At 40.5% G+C, this 20,470-nt stretch overlaps 1 protein-coding gene across 8 annotated transcripts in view; it reads right to left on the bottom strand.

Moving 5' to 3' along the window:
* The window catches only part of tcf4 (transcription factor 4), a 223,871-nt gene that overhangs the window by 10,563 nt on the left and 192,838 nt on the right, over nucleotides 1-20,470 (bottom strand). For 5 of the 8 annotated variants that reach the window (XM_068705999.1, XM_068705996.1, XM_068705997.1 and 2 more), the window contains 2 exons: nucleotides 6,184-6,322; nucleotides 2,034-2,205 (listed from right to left, as the gene is read on the bottom strand). In XM_068705999.1, the coding sequence (XP_068562100.1) occupies nucleotides 2,034-2,205; nucleotides 6,184-6,322 (311 nt within the window). The remainder of the gene's footprint in view (nucleotides 1-2,033; nucleotides 2,206-6,183; nucleotides 6,323-20,470) is intronic. The other 3 variants (XM_068706000.1, XM_068705998.1, XM_068706003.1) reach the window with 1 other exon arrangement.

Genomic DNA, 20,470 nt, shown 5'->3' with positions numbered 1-20,470 from the left:
CAGGGCTTGGAAACAGATATCATGTGCTGCCACGGTGGTCCTAATCCTGTCTGGAGCAACTTCTTCATTTAAAGTGAGAAGAGTGCTTCTGCTTTCTCTGTTTTTTTGTGTGAAAATGGAGGAAGTCGATTTTGTACTAATCTGATCGACAGAAACATGCTAACACCAACATATAGGCTTGTTTGCAAACCAATATGATGAAAAGCCAGAGGAGAAAAAGCTAATCAAATAGACTGCTGTAGGTGGGCAGCGGTATACAATTTTAGGTGCCGAATTCGGGTTTTAGGTGGTAATGTTGTATAAATGCTTCATGCAACCTAATTTTCACATATGCAGTAGTACACCCATCACTCTAGCTGAAAACAAGTTTTCTGAAATGAAAAAAGACAACGTAAACATGGGCGGGCCACGTTAAGGCCAACATGGTTTGCTGGATCACATGATGATACGTTTCCAAACCCTGCAGCACAGCAGGGCCAAGATTTTTCTTGTCTTTATCATCAAACTATTTGCATCATTATCATCATCATCATCATCATCATCATCATCATCATCATCATGACCCCCACCATGATGTACAATCTTTGAGTTTGGGATCCAGATGTTTCGGATGTTCCTCCAGATGACAAATATCAATGGAGGGGTGAAGGCTGCTCAGCTGCATCCAGAACAGGAAATAAACACTGTGATCCACATTGATCTTTCTAATACTTCAAATGAGTGTCCGTATAATGAGTTGGTTTCATACATGTTAAAAAACTTCTTTTGAAGGCTTATTGTTTCTCGACAAAAAGCAAGAATATTGTTGCATATACATTATGGAGGTTCTGTTTTTGGTTTGGTTATTCAGCAGAAAAAAACTGCTGACCTGATCTTTTTGAAACTCAGTGGAGGGGTGGTCCACGGGCCGAGGAAGAACCCATTAAGTTTAGCATTGGACTCAAAGTTCTGTGCTGTTCAAGTGCCCTTCTGGTTCGCCAAGGATGTTGTGTTTTCGGTTCACTTTGTTTGCTCGTCAGCAGGATAACTAAATAACTGCTGGCCTGGTTTTCCTGACACTTGGTGGAAGGCTGAACCATAGGCCAAGGAAGAACCCATTAGGTTTTGGAGTGGATTGGCCTTGGTAAAGGTCTGCGTTCCCCAAGTGCCTTTCACCTCCACCAACAATGTTGTGTTTTCTGGTTAAATTTATATCCTTTTTTCAGCAGGATTACGGAAAAACCACAGACCAAGAAACTTGGTGGAAGGGTGTAGCACGGGCGAAGAAAGAACTCTTTCAATTTGGGAGTCGTTCCAAATCACCAGGCGGATAGGCATGTCAATAATTACTTGTGGAAGACGTCTTTGGTTGGCGCACTCTGAGTGCCCTCTCCAAGTCTTCAATGTTTCTGTTGGTGTTTATTCCACAGCTCTGAATGTGAGGCAGCACTTCTTTGCGAATATTGACTGTGGGCTCTACTCTGTTGTGTGAGAAACAGTTAAAACCAGGCTCAAGACCAAGAGGAGACTGACCGGGCTCAACCCGGAGACTTCATGTCTTTACAGTTACAGTTTTGTAGTTGTGAACATGTTAAAAAAAAGAGAGATGTCTGGTGAACAGTACGCATACTAGAAGTCTCTATATTAACTGAGTATTTAGCTGCTTCTCATCACACTTGGTCACTTCATCAAAGTCCAGAGGCTGTTTCCCAAAACACCCACAGCTGACAGTCCTTCCTTGAGTCCTCTCTCTTCAAAAAAACACAAAATAATGTTTATCTTTTCTTTGCCTTAAAATAGCAATTGACCTCAGCTGAACACTGATCTGTGGTTGCCGATCAGCGGTGGAAGAACTATTTGTATAATTCAATCAATCTAAAGTAGAGGCATGTCATGTAAATCTCTATAGATTTTTTTCAGATTTCAATTCCTGTCCTATCCTAGGAATATGCAGAATGAAATCAGGAAGGTCTCTGAGCGTGGAGGTGTTTTGGGTTCAACGGCGGTCCCAGCCCAGCTGAGGGGTTTGATGTAAGTGAACGTCTGTGAGGTACCTGAACCTAGATCTTAACCTCTCAATTGATTTCAGGTCCTTGCTGTCGGCGTCCTCCTTCTTGGCGTCCAGGGACTTTGGGTCCTGCAGGAGGTTCTCGTCCCCCTCGTCCTCTGACTTGATCTCCGAGCTGACGGAGGAGGTGCTCTGGCCCTGAAGGCCTCCAGACAGGGCTGCAGGAGGAAGGAGAGGAGGGGTTAGAGGGGGCACATAGAGGAATACAATGTACGACCACTTGTTTATTAGGAGTCCGGCAATCTCTGTAACTTTCACGACAATTGGACTTGGCCACTTTTTGCACCACTATTTGACGTGATTGCTGTCGTAGTAATTGTCAGCAAAAAAGTAGTCCGAAACACCATATAGGGGACAATTCAAGACGTGTTCGGGAAAGTTTAAACTGTTTCAACTTATCAACCAGATCCTGTGAAAAAAACGTTTTCTCTGCGCCATGGCTGACAACAGTCAAGAGAGGTTGTAAGTAGAGATTGTAAAAATAAAAATATAAATATGTATAGCATGAAGAACCCATTTTTTTTCAATATTGGGAACAGACAAAAATGTTGGATGGATTACATTTTTTGTAAAATACATTATCAACTTGTATTGTTTTTCTTTGATTCATGGCATGAGGAGTGTTAAACTGCAGAAAAAGGACATTTTTAAGATTCTTCTGACTTCCAGCTATGATTGTGCTGTTTCAACAGAGGTGCGGGACTCTATGTAAATATTGCAGTGAAAAATGAGGTCCTAGCGAGTAGAATGTGACAGGAGCAAAAAAAGAAAAAAAAGGCGCAGAAGCTGATTGGGGTTCAGAAGGTTAAAAAGGCACAGAAACAGCAATACAAATGAAAATCAACCGTAATAAATTGGTGAGATGATATGCAAGCATTCTGTTGCGTTCATGCCACAACGTATAAACCGTTATTATGAGCATTGTTTGAGTCGCCGTCCTCGTAGCAATTCCAACTCTGACATATCAATAATTTCTGACCGCAGCACCCCCCACTCTGCATTAGAGTAGAAGTGTCAACAAAACAGTGAATCGTGCTGCAAATCCTGCATCACTGTCAGCCACATGTAAATACAAGCCAACCTCAACACACAATCAGTTCAGTTCATTAAAAGGGAGCTACACACTGTTTGTATCTGTGTCACAAATATGAATAACGTAAAACACTGCATAATTATGTGGATAAAATGGCAAATTTAGACAAAAAGAATATGGACGCGGTTGCCATTCTGCTGATGTAGCGTGAATGCAGCATCAGGGCCCGTGTGAGCACAGCTAATTCACCAGTCGACCTCCAAGATGGCGGCGTTGGGAGAGTTGCGATGCAGACGTAAAGCTGGGGGCTCTGCGCCCTCTGTGTTCCGCTCTCCTCAGCCGAACACAGCCGTCTTTATTTGACGTCTGTATGGATCCGTCGCTGGGATGCTGCCAACTTCTCAGTCAACAGAAAACACTCCCACACACGCGACCAACGATCGGCCATTTTGAATCTCCGTCTGCCTGACTGGAGGCATTTTGTCTGCAGCTTTGAGTGACGGCCTGTGTTTGGTTTGTGTGCCAGCGTCTCTTTCCATACAATTGCTATTTTGTTTGTGCACAAATAGCTGCATTTACAAAAAAAAGAAAAAGACTTTAAACTGTGAAAAGTGCCTCTGAATGTCACTGGAGGAGACTTGGTGTGTGTGTGTGTGTGTGTGTGTGTGTGTGTGTGTGTGTGGGCACATACTAACTCCAGACAGATTTTAATTTTGACGTTTGTTCGCTCTTCAAAAGTGACAAACTGAAGTAAACCCAAAGATGTCAGGATGCGGACTAAATCGGCTTGTTTTGAATGTGCTGTTAATGAACTACTGTCCCACAATGCATTACACAAAGGAAGTGGAGGAGCTGCTCAAATCTGCAAGTCATTAACGACCCTGAAAGCCAATTTCCTGCCAAAGATGGAGCAGTTTTCTATGTAATTGCTATGTTTCTATGAATCCTATAGTCCCCTATCAAGATATAATATGAAATAAAAATATAATCAGTGTGTGATGATGGTTGTTGGGGTGTTTGGTCACTGTCAATCAAATCCGATCAAACTACACCCACTCAATGCTGCCGAGGCGGATTAGCAACGTTTTTGACTGTTACACTCAATGAATATCACCTAAAGATGCGTCTTTAAAGGTGTTGCTTATGCAGTCATGAATATTCAATGTCGTGGAGGGACGATGAACATTTGAAGCCAAGTTTTCAGGGGCTTTTTTAAATATTTTGTGTATGGTTGTGGAACAGCTGCAGGAAGAAAAAAAAAAAAAGCTATATTAAATCTACATTTTTCCTTCCTCTGTCTTAGGTTTAAGATGGCTTCCCAAAGTGACAGTTTGTGGCACACATGTCGCATTATTTTCTCCAAAACAACGCTCATAACTGATGATTCCTCACCTCGTGATTTATGATCAGTGCTCTGTACAATAGTGGGTAAACTGAACCTTTAAATTAAGTCGGTAATATATAAATTCAATAATTATTACAGGAAATAAAATAGAATAAAATCACCCGACCTGCTTCAGAGAGATAAAAGCAGTTTGAAAGAGAGTATAAAATATATAAAATGTCATATGAATTTAAACATAATATACTATGAATAAATTATGAATCCTTACTTCTTTATTATTATTTTGAAATTGAGACTGGGAGAGGGGGAAACCATAGCTCTGCTACTGAGTTTGAAGTGTTTGTTGCCAAAACCATTTTAATGCCCTCTATTTACAGCCTCTGCACACACTCAACTGTGTGTGTGTGTGTGTGTGTGTGAACGGATGTAGGAGTAAGGAGCAACTTCTGCCTGAGAGTGTGTGTGTGTGTGTGTGTGTTCTCTCTCTCTCACCTCATTACACACACTTGGCTCTGGCTGCTGCTCGCTGAACTTTCCCTGCCAGCAGACTCATTTTCAGCCTTTAAAAAAACGAGCTCAGGGCTAATTTGCTCCACAGCGCGCTCATATACACTTCTGCTCCTCCATATTCATATAACACACACACACACACACACACACATATATATATGTATATATATATATATATACATTTATTTACACCCCTCGTAAGTTTTTTTTTTCTTGCCAGCTGAGACCAGACTTCCCGCTTCAACTTTGTGATCCTCGTTCTCAAATAACTTCCTCATCTTCATCGTCTTTTTTGTCATTTCTTATTTTTCCTGCTATTCCTTTTCATCTTCTTTGTTTTGTATCCCAACATTTTCCTTCTCTCCATTGGATCTTGTCTTCCCTCTTTTCTTTTCTTCCACGTCATCTCTTTCTTCTACCTTTTCTTTTCTTCTTCCTCGTTGCCTTTCCTAATCGCCTTGTTCCTTTCTCTTTTTGATCTTTGCCTTCTTCTTTCTCTTCCCTCCTAATACTCCTGTTTTTTTTAAATAGCTGTCTTCCGTTATCTCTATTCTTTGATTTCTTGCTCTTCCTTTTCATTTATTTCTTCCTCATCGCTCTTCTTCTGTAGTCATCCCATTTCTTCCTTTTTTTCCATCCTTCATTTTCTTGCTCTTCCCTTTCTGCTTCCTCTGACTTGTGATTGTCTTCTTCCTCTTTCTCATAATTTTACTTCACTTTCTTCATCGTCCTCTTTTCTTCTTCTTTGTTTTCCCAAACTTTTTTTTTCATTTCAGCACTTCCTCTTCCTCTTAATCTTCATCCACTTCTGCAAATTCCACTTTTACTTTTCTCTCCCTTTCAGGTTCCTCTTCATCTCCTCTTTTGCTTCCTCTTCATTAGTTCTCATTTAATCATTATTATTATTAGTATACTACTATGTGGGGCTGGAAATTTGGTGTGTTTGTGTGTGTGTGCCTAAGTGCATGATGGGATACCAGTGGGATGCCTGTGCTTAAATGGGAACACACGCATGCAACAAAAACAACAGATGCTGATAGTTTCTCCACCAGCGACTGTTTGTTCTTCTCTGTGATCATCGTTCACTCACTAAGACAAGACGGACACACCAACGTAGTTACTTTTTTAAGAATGTATAATTAATAAATGTCTATATGAAGAAGTAACAAAGAAGGAGAACAGCGCTGAGTTTGTCCGAGTCTCAGTGTGTCTATGTAACTGGTGTTTAAAAAGCAGGGCGGGTCTCACCGCGGTACGGGTCGGGCTGGTTGAGGTCCGGCGACGTAGCCGACTGAACCGGCAGCTGAGGCCCCGGCCCCTGACCCGCCATCGAGTGTCCGCCGCGCAGAGGGCCCACGCCGCTGCCGTCTTCTCTGTGAGAGCCCACCTGGAAAACAGAGAGAAGAGAGATGGTGAGGATTCTTTTTATTTAAACGAGCAGCTCTGCTCTCATTCCGTCTGCAGAGAAGTCCAGGTGTAGTGCTCTTCTGGGTCTGAACTGGTGGCTCTGAACTCCCTTGAACTAATATTAGGTTGCGTTTATTATTATTTTTGACAGTTTTGAAAAAGGTCATATACTTTCTTCTTTTAAATCAAAGCAACATTGCCATTGCTTTGTCATTTTATTTTTTGTCTTGTCCTTCCGTCTTTAAAGGATAATGCTAAAAAAAGGCCAAAACCAACAGTGTCTCTGAGTGCTGTCTGACTTCTCTACTCTGATTGGTTATTTCCTACAACAACTGGTGGCTGCAGTTTTTACTAAATGCTTTGATGCACATTTGGTGCTCCCGTGAGTATTTGTGGCGGCAGGACGGTATAGGTGGGATTGACTCAAAATAGCCTAGTGTGTGTGTGTGTTCATGGTATATTTTACAGTGAGTTTGCTGGTTGGATTTTTTTTTGGTGTGAAAAAACACAAAAATATGGTTCAAATTGTGGCAACATTTTTATTTTGTTCTATATAATGCATAAAACTTGACTTTCAATCAACCAAGCATGTTATCTTAACAATTATTTTAGTAATCCCATTAAGTCCCTTATTTACTTAAAATAGTGTAAAATGTTGTCCCGTAACTGTCCTTCTTATACTAAATCTTATTGTTCCTTATTGCACTTTAAGCCAATAGAATGTTACGTGACTGGAACCAATTGTATCTAATTGTTTTTGTATAAATCCTAATGTGAGAACACCAGAGGAGGGGAAGAAAGACCTCACTCTCCAACACTACGAAACAATTACCAAATTGGTCATAAAACCCAACAGTGGAAAATCGATCTAACTCTGGAATAGTCCAGATAAAATGATGTTGTTCCCCCCCAAATGTTGTAGTTCTGTAATTGGCCTGCTGAGGGCATCCTCTGCCTTTCTAAGACAGTGATCTACATCTGACACTCTCTCTCTCTCTCTCTCTCTCTCTTTCTCTCTCACACACACACACACACACACACACACACACACACACACACACACACACACACACACACACACACACACACATCATTCCGCTCTATGTTTTAAAAAAAAAAGTTCTCTCCATTTTCCCAGTACAGTACAACTCAGATGGGCAAACTATGCTCTGTTCCTCCAGCCTGCCTACACTTGTGTGTATCTTTGTGTGTGTGTGTGTGTGTGTCTCGGTCCAGGTTCATATCTGCATGTCTGACATGTATATTTACACTTTTAGTTGTTAGTTTTTTTTCTTCTTTTTGGAACTCCAGTGTGTCATGTGTGTTATCATGGAAATACTGTAGGGCTCCATGTGTATGTGTGTGTGTGTTTGTGTGCTTGGCTGAATCCTATCCATCTGTCTGCCACACGCATGCACACGCACACACAAACACGCACGTACACACGCATGTACACGCGACAGCACAACAACTGACAATTATCTTAATGCCCATATGTTTAATTGTGGGATTTCTAATTCCCAGAACACCGAGCAGCTTCCAGCAGGGACTCACTGTTTTGGCACAAAATGGGCTCTCTTCATGTGTGTGTGTGTGTGTGTGTGTGTGATGCTAGCTTTCTCGTGGCATCCTGCGGTTCAGAACGGTCTCCCTCTCTCTCTCACCCTCCTTTTCCTGATCTTTTTCCTTTGAACATATCAGCAGGACAGTGGCCAGATATGAATAATAATAGATATGTTTCTGTATAAGCTGGCACATTGATGTTTCGTACATGTGTTGAACAACAGGAAGCAGAATGGCAGTGTGGAGGGGCTTTAATGGTGTGATGATCAGAGGGGTCTGGTTATTTTGCCCTCACCAATTACCTAATCCATGAAGTGAAGATACACTGTGAGAGGGTTAAAGTTCATAGACGAAAAAACACGGACAACTCCCACACCAGACAACTCCGTGGTAGTGACCTGTCACTATAAGAAGATAGCCCCGCCCCTAAAGCATACCCTGCTTTATGGTCTGTTTGACTCTAAATGGACCATAATTTACTAAATGAACATCATGCTGTATTGAAGAAGACTTGAAACTAGAGATTGAGACCATAAACTCATGTTTACAATGTTTACTGAGGGAATAAATCAAGAGAGAAGTAGAGTCAGTTTCTCATAGACTTCTATACAACCAGAGGAGTTGCCCCCTGATGGACATTAGAGAGAATGCAGGTTTTAACTTTTACACTTTTACTTCTTCTTTATGTCAGCTTGTGTTAATTTGATCCTGCACACTTTGTGTAAGATTATATACCACGTGAGCACAATACAAATTATATATATATATATATATATATATATATATATATATCCATATATATATACAGTATGTGCCATATGTCTTTAAACTGACACAGGGCCCTTAAAAAAGACTGCCTTAGTTGATATTGGTGCTATTTTCCTGAAATAAATTGCGATTAATAACATTACTAAAACCAACTGACAGTGAACGTGGGACTTTTGGAGCCCTTAGGGTTGTGGGTCTCTGGGGCAGTTGCCAGCTGTTGAGTATATAAGAATGGTTCTTCTTTTGGGAACTCAGCAAACGCTTTGAGATTATTATATTCATATTTGGAGCAGATTATAACAGATCATGGATACCGAACCGAACCTCTCAGTCTAGGGCTGTGCAATTAATCAAAATCCAATTTTGGCTTCCAACGAACATGAGAGTAAAAATAATGGACATTAAAAGATTATTGTGCTGCATCCCTTTTCGCAATGATGCTCACGTTTTTTGTCCTTGTGCAATAAATCCAGCGCACCCCCGTTCCTTTACAGCGGTGCCCTTTTACCATGCTATGTGGCTGGGACTTTGTTTTGCCGTGTCAGCACCATTCATATCTATACAACCAATGTGTTCATGATTAAAGTGTTTACATGAGCACAAAGCTCTTTTAGATCGAGCCTCTTCATTTGGTTCTCATAGTGCTACTTTAAAAATGTAGGCTACAAAATGTCGCATGACGTTTCCAGAGTCAATGAGGAATCAAGTTAATTGAAGGTGATCTCAATATTGACCGAAATCATCGCGATTATGATTTTTTTCTTCCATAATCGGGCAGCCCTACCTCTGTCTGTCTCTTAATCCATCTGGCTGACAGCGAGGTCTCTCCCACCGTATGCCAAACTCCCCTCCCGCTCCACGCAAATATCACAAAATGTCAACTCCCTTGTTTGCATGCGTGTGTGTATTCACTGTGTGTGTGTGTGTGTGTGTGTGTGTGTTTCAAACTGAGCGTCTATCCGTCCATACGTCTGTTTGCTCCCTTATTTATTATTTGCCTGTTGTCTTTCTTTCCGTCTTTTCGTTCTGTTCACCGCCTTTCATCACTGCCTCGATTCCCAAATGTGAAATGGCAGCAGCGAGGGAGACAGAGAGGGTGGCGTACATTTTTAATGGAGGGCTTTTATATTTTTAACGAGCCTTCCCTATCTCTTCCTTCATTCAGTTCAACGAGGAGGGAAGACGAGGAGACAGACGGAAGAGAAAAATATAAATAAATTATGCGTAAACTGATCTGCTGCCGGTGTTGCTGTCATCGTCACCGCAAACCACAGCCACGCCCACTTACCCACCGTCCCTCAGGTTCAAGACATCCGATTGGATGACGGATAAAGCCAATAACAACATGGAAGCATCAGTAAGAAGTTGTTGATTTTGTCAGCCACGACTGCAGGCTGCGGTTGAAAGCTACGGAAAAAAAGTCTGGAGGTAGATCTCATCTTAAAATGTCAACGTGTTCACTTTTGTTTTGGTCTGTTCGGATTTTCGTCAGAGTTGCATTCAAGGACACTCGGCCATCTGCGATTTGATTGATGACTGCTGAAAAAAACATCTCAGTCATGAGATGTTGTGTCTGAAAAATCAACCCCAGACAACAAATGAGACCCACATGTGGTTGCTGTGAAACATTTGAAGTGAATATTGTTTGATTGATTTAAAAAAATGAAATTAAAAGATAAAAGTAGCTGTTCAGCAACCAACTCTCAAAACACAGATGTCAGAGCGTTCTAATGCAGGAACAGAGAGTTTTCAAGGCACTGCTAACAATTGTATTATCACAAGAACATAACAAAAGTAAAAAAAGAAACTCTTCCTTTTGGTGTGTTCAAGGACCCTCTAAAATCTGTCAGTTGTTAGCCGAACACCAAACCAAAGACACAATTCTTTACACGACATCTTGTGAAGAGCCGGCCCTACGTGCTTAGGTGGTGTTGGCGAATGCTAAGGGAAGCAGAGTGCTATTAGCTTACTTTGGACCACAGTAATGTTCGCTTATTTTCACAACTTAAAATCATCAGGGAAAGTTGGAGACACTGTTCAGGTGTTTGAGGAATAACCTCCGACGTCATTTTGATTTCTTGATGTCCTTTGCGTAGCTGAATCTTAAAGACATGAAGCTGTGCGGTTTCCGTGCGAGTGTATGAACGATAATGTAACTTTGACAAAACACAAGATTGAATATAGAACTCTGTTTAAATAAAAAAATAGTTAAGTTAGTTTTTTTCAAACAATAAGTGCACACAACTAAGAATCTGACGGACATTTACACCTGGCAGTTTTTGATACTTGTTTCTACACACACATTGTGTTTGGTAACTAAAGGAGAGTTTGATGCCCAGCTCTATACAATATTCCGACACAAATAATGCTACGTGACATTGAATATTAATTATTCATATATTTACTTTTAACGATCACTGAAAACTTTTATCCGCGGATGTTATCACCGTCACTTCCTCCCTTCTTTTACATGCTATTTTTCTTCTCCGCTCGGAAAATGTTATTCCAATAAAGCAGATTGGAATTAAAAAGAGCCGGAGCAAAAGATGGAGGAGGAGGTGCTGAGTAGCTGTCATCTGCAATGCTGTTGATTAGTGGGAAGTGTGTTCATTTTGTGTGTGTGTGTGTGCGTGCTGATTATACAGGAAGAAGAAGAAGATGAGAAAAAAGGGAATTTCTGGGTCAAGAGATCTCTCCCTCCCTCTCTCTCTCTCTCTCTCTCTCTCTCTAACACATACGCGCATACACAAACACACGCAGACAGGTTTGTCATGCAGCTGTAAACAGTAGGGACAAGTCGGTCTCTGCTGCTGCCGTAACGCGTCCGAGGGAGGAATAAACTCCATCAATTTGCCGACTCCGTAAATTGTAATATTTCCCCCCATACTAGACGGATTTCTGCAATTTCCTGTTGTCGTTTTCAATTACTGTCGCAGTCTGAAAAAACAAGCAAAAAGAACAAACACACCTCCGCAGAGGCAGAAGAGTTTATCCCCAGCGGAGGGGGAATGTTAGGACATTTTTCTGGAAATAGGACCGTTATAGATCGCGATATTTCCTGTGCATTCGTGGAACAATTTTCTTTCCTGAGGGTGGTGCCAGAGGGAAGGTCAGGGGTTCAGCAAAATCAGTAGGGATCATCCTCTGGAGAGCAGGCATATTCAACATTAAATGAATGTCTGACCCATTTTCTGTTGTTGATCAATGTCATTTAGTTTAGTTTAATTTTGTGAGTGCGATGCATTTCTGTAGATGTGATATGATGTACATTGGATATTTGAACTGTAAACAAACTGGACTGGGGTTTATGCTGGTCTCTCTCACACACACACACACACACACACACACACACACACACACACACACACACACACACACACACACACACACACACACAGTGGAACTTTCTTAAAAGTTAAAAAACAGTCTCTCCTCTGTGTAAACTGAACACTTGACAGAAAGCACCTGCTGTAGCGACGTCACACTCACACACACACACACACACACACACACACACACACACACACACACACACACACACACACACAGAGCCCAGTGTTGAGAACTTCCATGGGAGGAAAAGTATAGCAACATTTTCCAGTGGTGTGATGTGGATGTGTGTTTTCTGTTCTGTGTTATGAACAGAGTGAAGGACGACAGACTCCTCCGTCGAGTAAAATGTCAAAAAAGAAAAGAAAAAATGAAACGGAGGAAAGAGGGAAGAGGACGAAAGAACGACGTTGTCTGTGGAAAACGTCATTATGAGGTGAAATGCATCTGGATGATCTGTTAAGACTGAAGACTGAAGAACTGATTGAATCTTTTGTCATGTGGCCTTTGTGTTTTGATGCATATGAGAAATTCAAAATGAGTCGTTTAGTAAGTAAGTACGAGCCCAGCACAAAATAATGTATGCATATTATATTAATATATAGAATACAATATTCTAAATTATGATTCATAAAGCAAATTTGTATTCATATTTGTTGATGACGAGCTAGTAGATGTATGTGTATGTAAATGATACTGTAGCTCATTTTCTTCATTTAAACTCTCTTTTATACATTCATATTATTTAGTATTCATTCATATTCAATATTTATTTGTTTTTCTCACAGTTCCTTTATACTAACCGTGCATCGCTCGACCTCAGACATGTTGCATTAGCCAATTATCAAGGAGGTTAAAGTGTATTCATCTAATCATCATCATGAAGGCGAGGCTGCACACAAATGTCCAATAATCATATACCCGTATCCTCTTGAATATTCATATATGTTTGAATACAAACAGTGCAGGCGGACTTCACTGAAACATTACCATACTATAGCGCCGTATATATTAACATACCTTGCTGATTTTCGTCCTTTCAGGTACACATGAGTTGTGGAGCAACACAACAGTGTATCAAGTGTAAATACGAGGATTGTTTTGGATCTGATGAGAATCTTTTGAAGGCACTGTTATTGTTTTTTTGATATCTGTGGCTGTTTACTTTACAATGATCACCAGGTGAAGGTCAGAGTATGCACGTCTTTTTGTTTAGCATTACATCACTGAATACATTAGCAGCACAATTATCTAATTACAGGAAAAACATGAATAAATAGACCAAATTCACCACGCTTTATGTTGTATAACTAATTATTGAAATTGTTTCATTCGAGCCTGCTCTTTGTTTCCCACCTGCTTCCACCAGATATTAGGATACATGGCCAGAAGTATGTGGACATGAAACACACGCTCTACAGCCGTATGTGGTAACTGAACATGTCATCCCTAAACCATAGGCGCTAATCTGCTGCTATACCAGCTGGTTTGGTCTAGACCAGAGGACCCACTTTTTAAAAAGGACAAACCACCGTGACCCATTTCACAACAGGCATCATCTATTAATCACGAGAACAGCAAATTTGTGCGTAAATGAATGTTACTGACCATTTTTAATGCCATTTAATGGAAATTAAGCTATAACTAACAGTGCAGGCTGTTCTCATCCAGCATTGGTAGCTATACCTACGATAAGTAATGCGCCGTAATTCCACGGAATTACTCTGTATGTTATATAAGCAATCATCAACGATGAAGTATAAAGATGGCAAAAGCACAGGAGACCGCTGTTCGTTCCCCGTGTGAAGCGAGAAGTCAGCGTTGATTTATTGAGTTATTTGAACCAAAACAATTTTTTTTTCCTAAACCTAACTGAGTAGTTTCCTGTGAAGACGGAAGTTTATTTTGAAAAGACAGTACACACTGAAAATGCCACGTGTTGCTGGCTTGGGAAGGGAAAACGCAGGAGAAACGAGTGGGAACTTTTTCGTAATTTATCATATGGACCGTTGTATGAGGATGCGTTGAACTAGAGTATACATTAAACACGATTGTTGATTTGGGTGGTGATATTCTCCTTTAACTGCTCATTGAATTCATGCATTTTAATTTGTCGTTTTTTAATTCATGTTAAATTATTGAGCACATTAAGATCAAAAGATAACTAGTGTGGTAAATTTCCCCCCAAAATATGTAAATTTCCCATTGAATCCAACCATTTGGCGGTAGCTCTGCAATCCACTAGATGATGCTGTGAGGCCCAGCAGGAAGAACAGCCTCATGCAGCACAAACGTTTGTGGCCATAGGCTGCCCATTTATGTTTGTCCATATAGTTCCAGAACAATTTTAGAATAATGTCATAAAAGATTTGCTGTTTTTCTACTGAAGATAAATGGAGTGACGGTAGATTTCCATCAGCTTATAGGAGTACATTTAGTGAGGAGATGCAGAGCATTAAAAGGCATTAGTGTGTTTTACAGCAAAGTGAGGCAGATTATGACCCATTTCACTTACTGTAACACTGCTTAATGGAGACAGAGAGGGGCATTTCTCACCTTTAACTTTCACCCTTGCATACCCTCCAATCCCATCTCTCCACTGTATTATCACATCACAGCAACAAAAAAAAAGCAACAAATCTCAGCAACAAATCTTCTTTGTTTTCACGGATATTGTGCTTTTATTGACTCCAAAGATTTGAGACAGACCACATGTGCGTATCTGCATTAATGCGTTTATGTATTTCAGTCTGTGTCTTACGCATTAATGTCTATATGTATACGTCTCTCTCTCCTGCATCAGCCTACCACCTGTTTTCCCAGAGTTATGACCTCAGCCTGCAGGCGTCTCTGCCCAACACTGCCAAACTACATACAGCTGTGTGTGTGTGTGTGTGTGTGTGTGTGTGTGAGAGAGAGGAAAAAACAGCAGAAGAGAGAGAGAGAGAGAGAGATAGTGTTGTCACATCTGCAAGGGAGTTGATGGAAAAAATGATAGAAAAGAAACAAGAGGTGAGAACTTAAGAAAGTGCGGGAAAGTGACAGAAAGAGAAAGTGAAAAATGAAAAGGAAGGAAAAGAAACAGAGAGGGACTGGAAAAGGAGAACAGGAAAGAGAAGACAGGAGGATAGAGAGTAGTGAAAGAGGAAATGAGTGGATGAAAGAAAGAAAGAAAGAAATATAAAAGGGTGACTTGGAGAGTGTCATAAAATCTAGCAGAGCGAGTGAATGTATGCATGCATGAGAAAAACAGAAAAAAGTCTCAGTGCAAACACAATGGCTTCATTATAGACATTACATCACTCCTTCCTCTCGCTTAATTTTCCGCTCGTTTGTTGCTGTTTTTTCAGTACTTCGATTGAGTCTCTTTCTTTTCTTTTGGTTCAAACTTCCTGTTTACACTGTACACTCACACATGCTGCTGCACATACCGAGGCCCTGGGAAGCAAGCCTCCATGCTTTTTGGGTACCAACTAAAATGTGTCCACAAAATCGAGTATTAGAAGTGTAACGAATTGTGGAGAGATGTCTCATGTTGTTTACCTGTTCTTCATAAACATGGTTTATTTGTCATAACCACAAGCTTTCCCTGACGTAAACTATACTGTAAATGCCACGTGGATATCGCAGAAAGCAGGAACTTGACAACGGACACAAAAAACAGTCAAGAAAAACATAATTGCCCGGCGATAGTTGAGCAATACACATGGGAAGAGAAATACTTCTGGAACCAGCAGCTACTCCATAGAGGTGAGTCCCCCACATGTCAGTGGGTCCCCACAATGTCTCGCTAACCAGAAGAACATGCACTTGTCCAGGGCATGGAACCATGCCGCGAACGGCCGCGAGCAGTCGAGCCGCACTGGCATGGTGCGAGTGTTTCAGCTCGATAGCACAGACATGAATCAGAAGTTCTAGAAAATGCTTCAATAGGCTTTCTTTTCATCATCGATCGGGGGAACTAATTCAGCTGTTTCATACGGAGACTTCAGAAGAAATGACTACTCATATTAATCTGTTTGAACGGAACTTGGAGCTAGCTCTTGTGGTACGTCCATTGTGTCCAAGAAGGAGATCTGATCGTGTGGTGACGGGCAGTGAAACGCCACTTTGTGTCATATAATTACTGAACGCTCTGGAAAATAGCTCAGTGTTCGAATGGAGTTTATGAATTTAATTTAATTTCTTTTTAGCAAATTGCAGTCTAATTTACAGTCATTTTTATTTAACAAGCCATCTCCTGCTGTGAGTCTGTAGAGTAAAATGTCATCAGGAGCCTGGTCCATGAAAAAAAAAACTTTTATTGAGCCTAAATAAATACAGACACACACACACACACACACACACACACACACACACACACACACACACACACACACACACACACACACACACACACACAGGTCCTAATGACAGCACAAGGAGCAATTCACAAGCTTCTGTGTGTGTTTTTATAGAGTCCATTAATAAAATAGTGTTTTTTTAGCACATATCCTACACTTGATTTTATTCTATTTTTCCACAGGATGCGTATGTATAAAAGCAAATCTGAAATACACTTGGGATCATTTCAAGATTAAACTAAAAAGTAGTTTGTACAAATATTACCCTTAACAAGGAGTTCACTTTTAATGTTTTCTCGGGCTGAACCGCACGTCACCTCATAAAGCTAAACGCCAAATTTGTCTCCGGGGACATCCAAAGAGCAGAAAAGTGTTTAAAAGCAGCTCAGAATAAAACTTTAAGAGCAGTTTGCAAGTGTTTCTCTTCAATTTTACAAACTTCAAAATGACATGATGAATCCAAAACGCACTGTCATCTTCTTTCCACTTTAGTCAAATCTTTATGTGCACAGTTTGAAGAGCAGACATGTGTTAAAACTAACTGCAAAGTTCAGGAAGTATTTTGTTAAGCTTCAAAGTGACCAGAGTGATTAACAAGTCGCTCTATGAATCAGATCCTCTGTATAACGCCTTTCTCTAGAGTAACACTTAAATAATTGCGTAAACCTTGTATAGATATTTGTATGTTGTCTCTTTCCTTCACTGAATGCCTTATTGTTCTATTTTAACTTTAATGAATCATCTTAAAGCTGCATTGATCCTTATTTTCCACAGTAAGCTACCTGTCCACCTGATCAACTGTAGTCTAATAGTTAATGTTCACATTGGCTGACTTTGGTTTGGTCTCCACTAACAATAAACTAATAAATGTGCCTCTCTAGCTGCTAAATGCTACACTCTGCTAACAACAGCTAATGCTAACTTTGTCTGTATGCTGATTGGTGCTGGGTTCACAGTGCAGTACAGTGGGTTTTATCAGAGCTTTGCTGAAAACAGCTCCCTGCTGCTGGAAACCACATCAGTGAGAACAGTGGGACGGAACCATTGCACAAAACTAACTTTAAGTTTGGTCATTTTTCCTGGATATGTGTGCTTCAACCAGTAAGCTACATAGTTAAATGGGGGTTGTTTTTATCCGTTTTAATTGTGTTTGTTGTTGACATTTCCTACTCTGCTGTGCTGTAGCCCACAAACAAAATGAATACCCAACACAAATTGGCAGGTGCAGTCACAAGCTTTGTCCAGAGTGGCTGCGAACTATGAGCATTCACATTACATCCCAATCATTGTTAATATAAATTCAGGGACCTTTAAAACCTTTTAAAAACGAGGCCTATTTGCAGGCCTCAGCTCGAATAAAGATAAGAAATACCTAATTAATTGTATAAAAAAAAATAAAAAAATAAAAAAATAAAAAAAATAATAATTTTTTTTTATATATTTTTGAGATGAGAAAAATCATGGAACTATCAGAATACATGTTACTGGTTCACATAAGATAAGGATGGAACACAGCAGAACTTGGAAAACTCAAAAGCTCGATCTTGAAAAACAGCACTTTTAGGGTATTGTTTTTTGGAAAGTATGGGTATCCAAGACTTTTAATATGCTGGGCTCTTAGAACAACTGATATAGGCTCTATATACACAGCTATACATAGATACAGTGAAACATTTATGAAATATAGAGCATTTCAAATTAGAAAACTGATCAAATACTCCAATATTTGAATAAAAAAGTATTTTTTAAATTCAAAAACACTCTATATCACTTCTATGTATCACTCATGATGTTCATTGAATCAATAGACAGAAGATTGGACCTTTTTTGAGTGTTTTAAGCTCTTTCTATGCCCTTTTTAGTTATTTAGTTTAAGGTCAAATCCTGCTTCAGACTCTCTGTTCAGGGCTGTATCTCAGCCCCCCCTTCTCCGATTTTCACCATTGAGACATCCTTCGAACCGTAGGAGCCAATAGAATTGCCTGGAATTGAAAGCTAGATGATTGACAGCACTATTAGCCAATAAAGCTCAAAAAGGTCCAGCTCTGAAATCTGATTTGCTGAGCTTCCAACCCTCCCAAGAATCCGAGGAGTGTCGGAGAGACACGAATCGAACGGATTCACACGGAGCACCAGCAGCTGGACAAACATGCAGTGGAAGTACGGAGATATTCCATTTTTTCGCTGAGATTCGACCAAAAGTAAGTACAATATTCGATGAAAGCTGTGTGACTTTTTGTGTTCGAAGCTGAATATCTCTGCGATGGTTTACCGGGGAGAGAAATGGAAACTATGTCCGTAATCTCCGTCAGGCGCTCGTGCTTTTTCATGCTGCATGTTCGTAGGTAGCACGTTGCTAACGGAGTGTAGCAGCCTTTTTCTCCGGTCTGTCCCAGTCATATCGAGTATGATTTATGATATTTTGTTATTTGTTTGCTTGGCTGATGGGAGATGTGTTTGTCTCATGTAGAAGTGACCTAGTTCATGTTGTTCCCAGGACGCTGAGGTTTCTGCAGAACTATAACATCACTATATTCGTTCTTCGTGGGTTCTCTGCCAGTTACTTTTAACACAAAACTCTCTAAGTTTTGATGTACTCTGCGTCCAAATGGGGGACTTTCGGGTGTATAAGGTTTTAAGATTGAAGCAGGAAGTACAACAAACAAATACACATGTGAGAGGGAGAGAGAGAGAGAGAGAGAGAGAGAGAGAGAGAGAGAGAGAGAGAGAGAGAGAGCTGGACAGATGTGCGTGAGAAGAAGATAATCTCTGCAGGAGCCAGCCAGCAGTATGAGCGCACACACACACACACACACACACACACACACACACACACACACACACACACACACACTCCCTCAGGTGCTCTTCATTTAGAAAACAACACTTCAAAGTAAATACTTTTAACAAAGACCAGGAAGAGAGACAAAGTTCCTGAACTGTATAGTGAAAACGGAGTAAAGGCGCTGCTAGCGCCCCCTAGAGGCCGCAGTGTTCATTACAGCCACAATACAAAACTGTTGGACGGAACAAAAGCCAAAATGTCCCTTCAGAGGCCTGACGGATGATGTCACAGTTTTTGTACAGACAGAGAGGTGTTGTCTCGTATGTTTGTTTGTAAGTTTGTGTGTATGAACATCTGGTGTGTGTGTGTGTGTGTGTGTGTGTGTGTGTGTGTGTGTGTGTGTGTGTGTGTCTGCCCAAAAACGTGAAGCACAAGTAAACAAAGTAGGTCTGAATGAACATGTTCAGGCATGTGAGTGTGTTTCTGGCGGCAATGTTTCATAATGGTCTCTCTCTCTCTCTCTCTCTCTCTCTCTCTCTCTCTCTCTCTCGCCCTCCTACATCTCCTTATGTCACACAGCTGTTCGGTTCTTTATGTTTATTGTTTCAAGTTGACAGAAAAAAAATCCAAAATAAAATATGGAAAACATTACTGCTGTCTGTCTGACTTCATACTCTCTGTTCTCCTCTCCTCTTGTTTCCTCTCCTCTTTTATGTCCTGCACCCTTTACTCCTTTCCTCACTGTCCTCCTCTGCTCCTCCTCTTTAACTACTTGTTTCGACCTCTATGAATAATACACTATGTAAACACGTTTGACCATGTGTATCACTGTGCATTATTCATTTCATCACCTTGTGATTCGTATAAAATAACCACTAAAAAAAGTTTTGAAAAAGTAATACCAGTTTTCAGACTCTCCTGTCAGCTGTGTCTCAGAATATTTTGGGGAATGGGATTATTTCAGTGGCAGTGGTAAAAAAGTGCTGTTAGTGCGCTTTTACAAGACAAAGCCTGTTTGGCTAGTCCCAATCAGTGAAATGAATATCTCTGGTTCAGTTCCACAGTGAACAAATTAAAGTGGACCAAATATAAAATATAGATTTTCTGAGAGGCGTTTACGAAGGAGCAAAGTGTTTTCACTTTGACTCGACACTGACCTGCTGTGTGCATTGATCCCTTCTCCCGCTGTTTATCTTACATGACTTTATAAACCTCACTATTTTTGCCAAGTTGAGTTTTTAACAAACAGCTGAACATCTTAACCGTAAATTTAGATTCTCTCACCTAAAATGTGCATGGGTTTTACTTTAGCCACAATAACACTGAAGACCATTTAGAG

The sequence above is a fragment of the Cebidichthys violaceus genome, unplaced genomic scaffold, assembly GCF_023349555.1.
Source record: "Cebidichthys violaceus isolate CVI_PGR_0920_01 unplaced genomic scaffold, fCebVio1.0.p SCAF_12, whole genome shotgun sequence".
NCBI classification, from domain to species: domain Eukaryota; kingdom Metazoa; phylum Chordata; class Actinopteri; order Perciformes; family Stichaeidae; genus Cebidichthys; species Cebidichthys violaceus.
Note: the sequence above shows the minus strand (reverse complement) of the source record. Positions and strands in the feature narration are given on the sequence as shown.